The 8,488-nt window shown below is 34.7% G+C and overlaps 1 protein-coding gene across 1 annotated transcript; it reads left to right on the forward strand.

Annotated features, from left to right (window-relative positions):
* The first annotated feature begins 255 nt into the window (after positions 1 to 255).
* On the forward strand, positions 256 to 5,206 carry nop5 (nop5 ribonucleoprotein). The gene is made up of 5 exons (XM_090116822.1): positions 256 to 425; positions 1,398 to 1,474; positions 1,823 to 2,971; positions 3,544 to 3,670; positions 4,328 to 5,206. The coding sequence occupies exons 1-5, from the start codon at positions 381 to 383 to the stop codon at positions 4,574 to 4,576; spliced, it is 1,647 nt and encodes a 548-aa protein (XP_089972948.1). The 5' UTR covers positions 256 to 380; the 3' UTR covers positions 4,577 to 5,206.
* The last annotated feature ends 3,282 nt before the right edge of the window (positions 5,207 to 8,488 follow it).

Genomic DNA, 8,488 nt, shown 5'->3' on the forward strand with positions numbered 1-8,488 from the left:
TTACTTACCTATAATAATATCATTTGCATTGTATTATATCATAATATTACTATTGTTATTTCATTATCTTATTTTTATTTTTTAAATTATTTATTAAAATTACTATTAGGTATATACAATATCATTGTATTATAATATGAGCTACAACTCCCTTAAAACTTCATCATAAATAATACTCTTAAAATTAATTAACATAAAATGGAACGTTGCTGTCAAATCTATCACGAACTCGTGTCACTTGACATCTGTCAAAAATCCCGCTGGCCGCGATGTCGTAGCGTCGCGTTTCGGTTCATAAAATAAATTTGTTATAAAGTTGTGTGTTTTTGTGTAAGAATAGTGCAGCATTGTTCTTGTTAATTATTAAATAATTAGAAAAAATGTTGGTACTCTTTGAAACTCCGGCGGGATACGCTATATTTAAGGTAAGCTCACACGTGTTGAATATAACCTCTACGACACACATTTAACAGTATTAATTTGACGAAAGTAGAGTAATAAATCATTGATAAACTATATGAATTAAATGTAATTACTACATATTTTCTAATGGATCAGTTCAATAACAAAAATATCTTAAAACAATATAAATAAACATGGTAGCATTCTTGTGCCTCCTGCTATGTATCAACCTATAACATTTGTGATAAGATTTGATTGACTGTGAGCAGTTTATCAATAACTAACATTGTTCTTACGCAAGAGAGTAATTACACCGCCACATGTCCAGCTCTCTTGTAGTTTTTTAGAGTTAAATCTCGAAGGTTATCTTTTAAGCTTATTAGCTTAGCTTAGCTAAATAGAAATAAAATTTCACTGATTTGTTTTTATTGGGAAGAGCTCATGGTCATAACTTTTAGTAGAAAGATACAACTCAATAAGTATAAATAAATGTAGGCTGAATTTTATTGTATAAAGCTGAAAGTTACTGCTTGTTTTTTTTGTTAAGTTTTCATATTCAATCTTCTTTATTGATTATGTTGTCGCTTGATACACAAAATATATTGAAATGGAACAACTGAAGCACAATATGCTTGTTGTGTAAACAAATCTTATTGAGGTCAAATAAAAAATGAAAGTTTGTAAGATATCCATGTCAAATGTCCACAGGGCAGTTCATTTGCATAATGAATTTAACAAATTAATATGATTTATAAAAGCAAATAAAGAGTTTCTTGCTCTCCTCTGTAGAATCTGCGTTCCTAACTCATGTTAAATGGTAAAACTATGATAAGAAGATTAAAAGTGCTTCTAGGCAAACTTTAATTCAATAAATAAATGTTATATAAACTCTTTTATTTGGACACTGGTTAGGTTAGACTGACCTTCTTTTGGATTTGTAATTCATCATGTAATATAAATAAAATTGTACTCAGTAGTTTGTTTTATTGTTTTAGCTGCTGGATGAGTCGAAACTGTCCCAAATTGAGGATGTGTACTCCGAGTTTGATACTCCAGAGGGTGCCGCTGCTGTGTGAGTATTGATTGATTATTTTATTTTCATTTTTATAAAAGTTATCATTATTAGCGGCCAGTGATCAGTGAATCTTTCTCTAGAAAAGTAGTATAATAATTAAATTACAATATAAAGTAATAATAGATTTAAGTTAAATAAAGAGAAGTTCATCAGATGATATAAAATGCTTTGTTATCAACTTGCAAGTGGTACCACTATGTATCTACTACTAGTATTCAATGATTGTAACTTTCAAATTGTTGTCACTATAATTCTTTGATAAGTAAAGTTGGTCACATAATATAGCACTCAACAACTCAGTTTATTTGTATATTACTTTTCTTAATGGTGGTTTTTTTGTTCCAGTGTGAAACTAAAGAATTTCATCAAGTTTGAAGATACAACTGAAGCTTTAGCAGCCACTACAGCTGCAATTGAGGGCAAAATCTCTAAAACATTGAAGAAAGCTCTCAAAAAACATGTCTGCAAAGATGTTCAGGATCAACTTCTGGTTGGTGACGCTAAACTTGGCAATGCTATCAAAGAAAAGTTCAACTTACAGTGTGTATCAAACAGTAATGTGCAAGAGTTGCTTAGGTGTATCAGATCACAAATGGACAGTCTTTTAACTGGTTTGCCAAAGAAAGAGATGACAGCTATGGCTCTCGGTCTAGCTCACTCACTCTCCAGATATAAGTTGAAGTTCTCACCAGATAAGATTGACACAATGATTGTCCAAGCACAGTGCCTACTGGATGACTTAGATAAAGAATTAAACAACTACGTCATGAGATGCAGAGAGTGGTACGGCTGGCACTTCCCAGAGTTGGGGAAAATCATCACAGACAACACATTATTTGTTAAAATAGTGAAACTCATGGGAACAAGGGACAATGCAGCTAAAACCGACTTGTCCGACATCCTCCCTGAAGATCTGGAAGAAAAAGTCAAAGAAGCAGCAGAGATTTCCATGGGTACAGAGATCTCTGATGATGATATTATGAATATCCAGAACTTGTGTGATGAAATTATTTCAATTACAGACTATAGGACACACTTAACAGATTACCTCAAAGCTAGAATGATGGCCATGGCACCGAATTTAACAGTACTGATTGGGGAACACATTGGAGCTAGGTTAATCGCGCATGCAGGTTCTTTAATGAATCTCGCCAAGCACCCAGCATCTACGTTACAGATCTTTGGTGCGGAGAAGGCGTTATTCAGAGCGCTAAAGACAAAGAAAGACACGCCCAAGTATGGTTTGATATACCACGCGCAGCTAGTTGGTCAATGTAGTACAAAGAATAAGGGTAAGATGTCTAGAATGTTAGCGGCTAAAGCAGCGCTGGCGACTCGTGTGGATGCGTTCGGTGATGACGTCTCTTTTGAACTTGGGGCAGAACATAAAGTGAAGCTGGAGAATAGGCTAAGGTTGATGGAAGAAGGCAATTTGAAGAGGATCAGCGGGACGACTAAGGCTAAAGTCAAGTTCGAGAAATATCATAGTAAAACGTGAGTATAATATCATATATTATTACCAAATATTTTATTAGAGTATTACATATTACCAAATATCAATATTTGCTTATTATCACATATAGTCATTATTATTTTCAATATTAAAGAATTTTTTTTTTCATAATATGTACTTCAGTATATGTGAAACAATCAATTTTATTACTATTTCTTCAGTTTATCAAATATACAGATTTTCATAATTTTCATAAGACGCTGCAGAACTTTCATTCTTATTCATTGCACTTGTTGCCAAATTCTAATTATTTATAAAAATGCCCTTATAAATAGTTTGTTAATACAAAATCTTAATATGTACTATTATAAAGGCGAAAGTTTGTAAGTATGGATGTATGGATGTTTGTTACTCTTTCACGTAAAAACTACTGAATGCATTTCAATGAAACTTTACCACAATATAGCTTATACATCAGAATAACACATAGGATAGGTTTTATCCCGGAAATCCCACGGGAACGGGAACTATGCGGGTTTTTCTTTGAAAACGCGGGTGAAGCCGCGGGCGGGAAGCTAGTATTCCATATATTAACTTTATTCTATTTAAACAGTGAGATCCACCAGTACCCGACGGCGGGAGACAGCACGATCGGCAAGAAGCCGGTGAAGCGAGAGCACTCGCCCGACGAGGACGAGGCCACAAGCAAGAAGATCAAACTAGAGGATGCAGCTGACGAAGTAAGTATAGTCACTTAAACTTAAAGTTATAATCTATTTTAAGCTATTGCATAGCTTCTATCGCGGGCCTTGAGCGCGGGGACCGAATCGAGAAATTCCGTAACGAAAAAACCTCACGCTCCCCACTCCGACGGGCGCGGAGGTGTGGCTTGAAGGCATAGCATGCAATAGCTTTACCGCGACAGTCCCCGAGTGCCACACGTCTTTATTTGTTTTTAAAACAAACTTATGATTATTATAAACAAAATTAAATTGGTAATTAGTGTACAATAGACTATTTATAAACATTAATTAAAATATATAGACAAAATAATCAAATAAAATATCAATAGTTATGACTTTATCAATGGGTGTTTATAAACATTGACAAAGGGGCTGAAATATTAATTTCTCGTCAATATTGCAATATTTCTTTAGTTTCACAAACTAAGAAGTTTTCGCCATTATGTGGCTGCAGCCCTCTTCTATACAATTTGATCAAAATGTTCTTGGCTGATTAACCTAAAAATTTTAATCTAAATTGCAAGACACACACACAGACATGTAAACATGACAACTGTCGCTTTTGCATCGGAGTGAAATGATTTTCCTTTTATTAATTTTTACTTGTTATTTAGTAGTTTTTTGTGCCACGCTTATTATTTAATGTTTGTCCAGGAAACACCCAAAAAGAAGAAAGTGAAAACGGAACCAACAGACGAAGTAGACGGCCACATGAATGGCTCTGAACAAGTCTCAGAGAAGAAAAAGAAAAAGAAGAAGAAGAATAAGCAGTCGCTGGAACCAGAAGCAGAAGTTAAAGCAGAAGCAGAAGTTAAAGAAGAGCCCATGCAAGAAGAGACAGTAGAGACGCCGAAAAGTGAGAAGAAAAAGAAGAAAAAAAAGAAGTCGGCCTCGGAAGAGTAATTTAGTGATTTGAGTAAGACTATGTTTTGAGTTATAAGTAATCCGTTCTGGATTCCGTATTTTGGTTATTACCTCAATGATTTCATGATTTCTTATAAAGGTTAAGTAGCAGCAGTGATAAATGGTGCCCACCAATACTATTCAATATTATTAGTATTGTTTGTAGCTATAAATGTTTTGTTCCTATGTTTTCGGACGATTCGTTTTGCTTATGGTTAGTTGGATTTTGACTTTTCAATTGTACGTAAGGGAGTGGATTGTTTAAAATATTGGAATCGTCAGGTGAGCTCCAAGCTTCATGCTTAGAAACTTATATTTTTGTATCTTTATGTCATATTGTTAAGTACCTATGACTACTTTTTGCCAAACCGAAATAGGTACATACGCTATTGTAGGTACTAAAAATAGCGTTAAATAGTCGAATACCAGTCAAATTACTTCTAAAAATGTATTTCTTAAGGAAATATTAATTTCTCTTCAAACGTTAAAGTTTAATTTGAGGGAATTAATTAAGGAAATGTAAAAAAACGTAATCTTCCCGATTCAGAGTCAAGGATAATGTTTTAGCTTTAAGTGTATAAAAATTCTCATTGCGAGATGTTTATATAATAAATAGTTTTATATTATAAATGTTGCTTTTATTGCGTTTAAGCCGATTTCCTAACCTTTGAGATAAATTTTTTAAGTCTCGGATCTTTAAACGTAATAAGAAGACGTATTTCACGTTTCATTAGTTGATTACATATAGACGAAGAGTCGAGGACATATTAATTTAAATTTATTTTTAAATGCAAAAGTATTCTAATTTAGTTAGTTAAATGTTCAACGAAATCATTAATCGAATATAAGTCAGTAGGTACTCTAAAAATACCTCTATAGACCTTATTTTTTGACCTGTCGGTAAAGCAGAGAAAATTATATTTATTAAAACTCGGAAAAAAGCCCGATAATCAAGGTTAATATTGTATTTCCAAATTGCAATAGATTAATTTGTTTTTGATCCATCACAACCAAAAACAAACCTAAACTTCCTATAAAATAAAATAAAGATAATACATTCATTATAGCACCCGGTCATTAAGCTCTTTCGTCAAGGAATGTCGAGAGAGTGTCAGGTAACGAGAAAAGTTCCACGCAGCTATGCGAGCTACAGATGTCGTTTATATTGGTGAGGGATGCATTACAGGATATATGTATTAGTTTTATGAAAACTGTGCTATTAAAATACTTGTTAACTGAAAGATATCACGTTTCAGTTTAGGCGAATATAAATTATAACTAAGTGCGTGTAATATCCATAAAAAGTTTAAACACGTCCTTGGCAGCTTTTATTGTAGAGCAGATGCAGCAGCAAATTGTATGCATAGTTAGATGTAAAAAAAACTCTGAATCAATCATGTAAAGTGAAAACGAATTATTTTGAGCTTCCGGTGTAGATATTAATACTTAGATGAAATGTAGAAGAAAGTCACCAATTATACGGAATACCTACTTTACCTATATTCAAGAGTTCGTTAGAACTTTCGAATCCCTATTATTTAATACTTCTATAGGTTTAAAGAATATAATAAAATGAATTACTAAGCACAAACATGATACAGGTACAATACTTAATTACTAATTTAACATAACAATAACGATTTATAACTACAATTATGTAATCCTACACTTTCAAACAATAATAGGCATCCAATATTACACTGAATGGTGAATAGATTATAGTACAATTTGCCGTAATGTGTATAACAGTAGCTTCATACATATCCGGCCTAACCGCATCAGATTGATCTTGTGGTTGCAACGGAGATGAAACATATTTTGCCGGAATTATGTAGTACATTGTAGTATTGAATTGTAATTCGTTTAGCACAATTATAAGCTCAATGTAGTTCTGTGTCGTATAGTTGCTTTGTAGTTGGATCTCGATATTAGACCACATTTTGTGGCATGGCAACTAATGTTTTCAGGTAAAAGTCTAGTCATATTTAGGAGTCGTGAGGATAGTATGTGTAGTCTTTTAAAATAAATGTTCAATCCGGTTTGACAAACAGTTTTTATTTAGGTGTGTAGATTATATTATTCACTACCATAAACTTTATATTCTAACTACGTAAGTAGGTACTTATAGGATAATATTTTGTCGAGGCACATCGATGATCGAACCCTTACCTTTTTGTGTTATTCAAAATGCCGCAGGCCAGTCGATTTTAGAAAGCAGGTACCTACCTAGTTACATGATAAAAATATAGATGCCCATTCAGAATGGCATTCTACACATAATATCGACATAAAAATATAAACTCATCGTAAAATCATCTACATAAATAATGTTATTGGAGAATGGGGTAATGGCAGTCACTTAAGCAATATTGTTTCTACAACACAAGTTTTTCATGGAAACCACAAAACAAAACACATGGTACCTAATCCTAGCTCTATCCTTAATATTTAAGCCACGCCTTTGTCCTTTTGTAATAGTTTTTCAGTCGAACGGAAGGAAGTTAGTGCACAATAAAGCTCTGTTAGTATCGGCAAATAGAAGCGTGTATTGGTTTGGTCTATTGGAGCGTCGCAAACCGCCAAATAAAACAAAACTCCATGATTGATGCTTTGTGTGAACGCGCAGCGTGATTTATTTTATTAAAATCGTGTCAAGCTGCATAGTGCAGGTCCACACTGCGAGCCTAGCGCGGTTGCGACGGCGGGCGCGAAATATCAAACGTATGAAACGCGCCTTTGTGTCCACATTGAAATGACTATGGCGGAAGCCTAGTGCGACGGTAATGAGCGAGCCAGCGCGCGTAGTTTTCAAACTCTCCTATCTGCGCGTTCTGGCCACACTACGGGCCTAGTCAGCAAGCGACCCAATGCGCGGACGGCGGGGGTATCAAACCAGTTCGGTCTTGTCGCTCGACTTCTTATATTATATCCTTTATTGTTTTTCGTAAAATAGCGGTAATTATACTTAATTGTTGAAGTGAAACTTCTTTATTTATAAGTGCGATTCAATCTAAAACACTTATATACACCACAGTAATTTTGTAGGGTATAATCTCAATTCTTCATATAAGATTCACCCGTTATTCCTCTGTTTTATTTATTTCGTGTACAACTTCAATAATGATCTCATCTCAAAATCGGACTGTCCAGTAAAAATAACAAGTCGTCCAAAGTTTGCAACACCCGAAAAACGTCGAACCGCTACTTGAGCTCGCGCGTCGGTGTGGCCACCGCGAGCGCCCGCTCGTCGCGCCCACCTAGGCCGCCGCGGCCGCCACCGCGCATTCAGTGTGGACGCACACTAATTGTTGAAGTGAAACTTCTTTATTTATAAGTGCGATTCAATCTAAAACACTTATTATATACACCACAGTAATTTTGTAGGGTATAATCTCAATTCTTCATATAAGATTCACCCGTTATTCCTCTGTTTTATTTATTTCGTGTACAACTTCTATAATGATCTCATCTCAAAATCGGACTGTCTAGTAAAAATAGCAAATCGTCCAAAGTTTGCAACACCCGAAAAACGTCGAACCGCTACTTGAGCTCGCGCGTCGGTGTGGCCACCGCGAGCGCCCGCTCGTCGCGCCCGCCTAGGCCGCCGCCACCGCGCATTCAGTGTGGACGCACACATAGTCTTTTATATAAAACGTTTATAAGGTTCTTTAATGAATAGTCGGCAACGTAGAGACGACTTGAATAAATTGAAGTAAGTAAGTATACTATATCTAGTAATAAGTTGGAACTAATACTTAGGCACAGTTAAGAAGTCAAAATGGGTCGTACATAGGTAGTATCTAGCTAATCAATTCAAAAATATCTATTGCGTTAAGTTATTTAAAAACATTCAGACCACAAAGAGTAAGCTACGTTGTGTCAGAATACTACCTACTAGCTACTTTTATCCAG

The sequence above is a fragment of the Colias eurytheme genome, chromosome 2 (genome assembly GCF_061535395.1).
Source record: "Colias eurytheme isolate Ceu_HAF_F1 chromosome 2, ilColEury1 Martin Lab GWU primary, whole genome shotgun sequence".
In the NCBI taxonomy this organism is placed as follows: domain Eukaryota; kingdom Metazoa; phylum Arthropoda; class Insecta; order Lepidoptera; family Pieridae; genus Colias; species Colias eurytheme.

What these genes read in the sequence shown, in the direction of transcription:
- nop5 (XM_090116822.1), top strand. Translation starts at nt 381, where the DNA reads ATGTTGGTACTCTTTGAAACTCCGGCGGGATACGCTATATTTAAG. An exon ending in GAGAAATATCATAGTAAAAC is followed by an intron (nt 2,972 to 3,543) that starts GTGAGTATAATA and finishes CTATTTAAACAG; the next exon opens with TGAGATCCACCAGTACCCGA. An exon ending in TAGAGGATGCAGCTGACGAA is followed by an intron (nt 3,671 to 4,327) that starts GTAAGTATAGTC and finishes ATGTTTGTCCAG; the next exon opens with GAAACACCCAAAAAGAAGAA.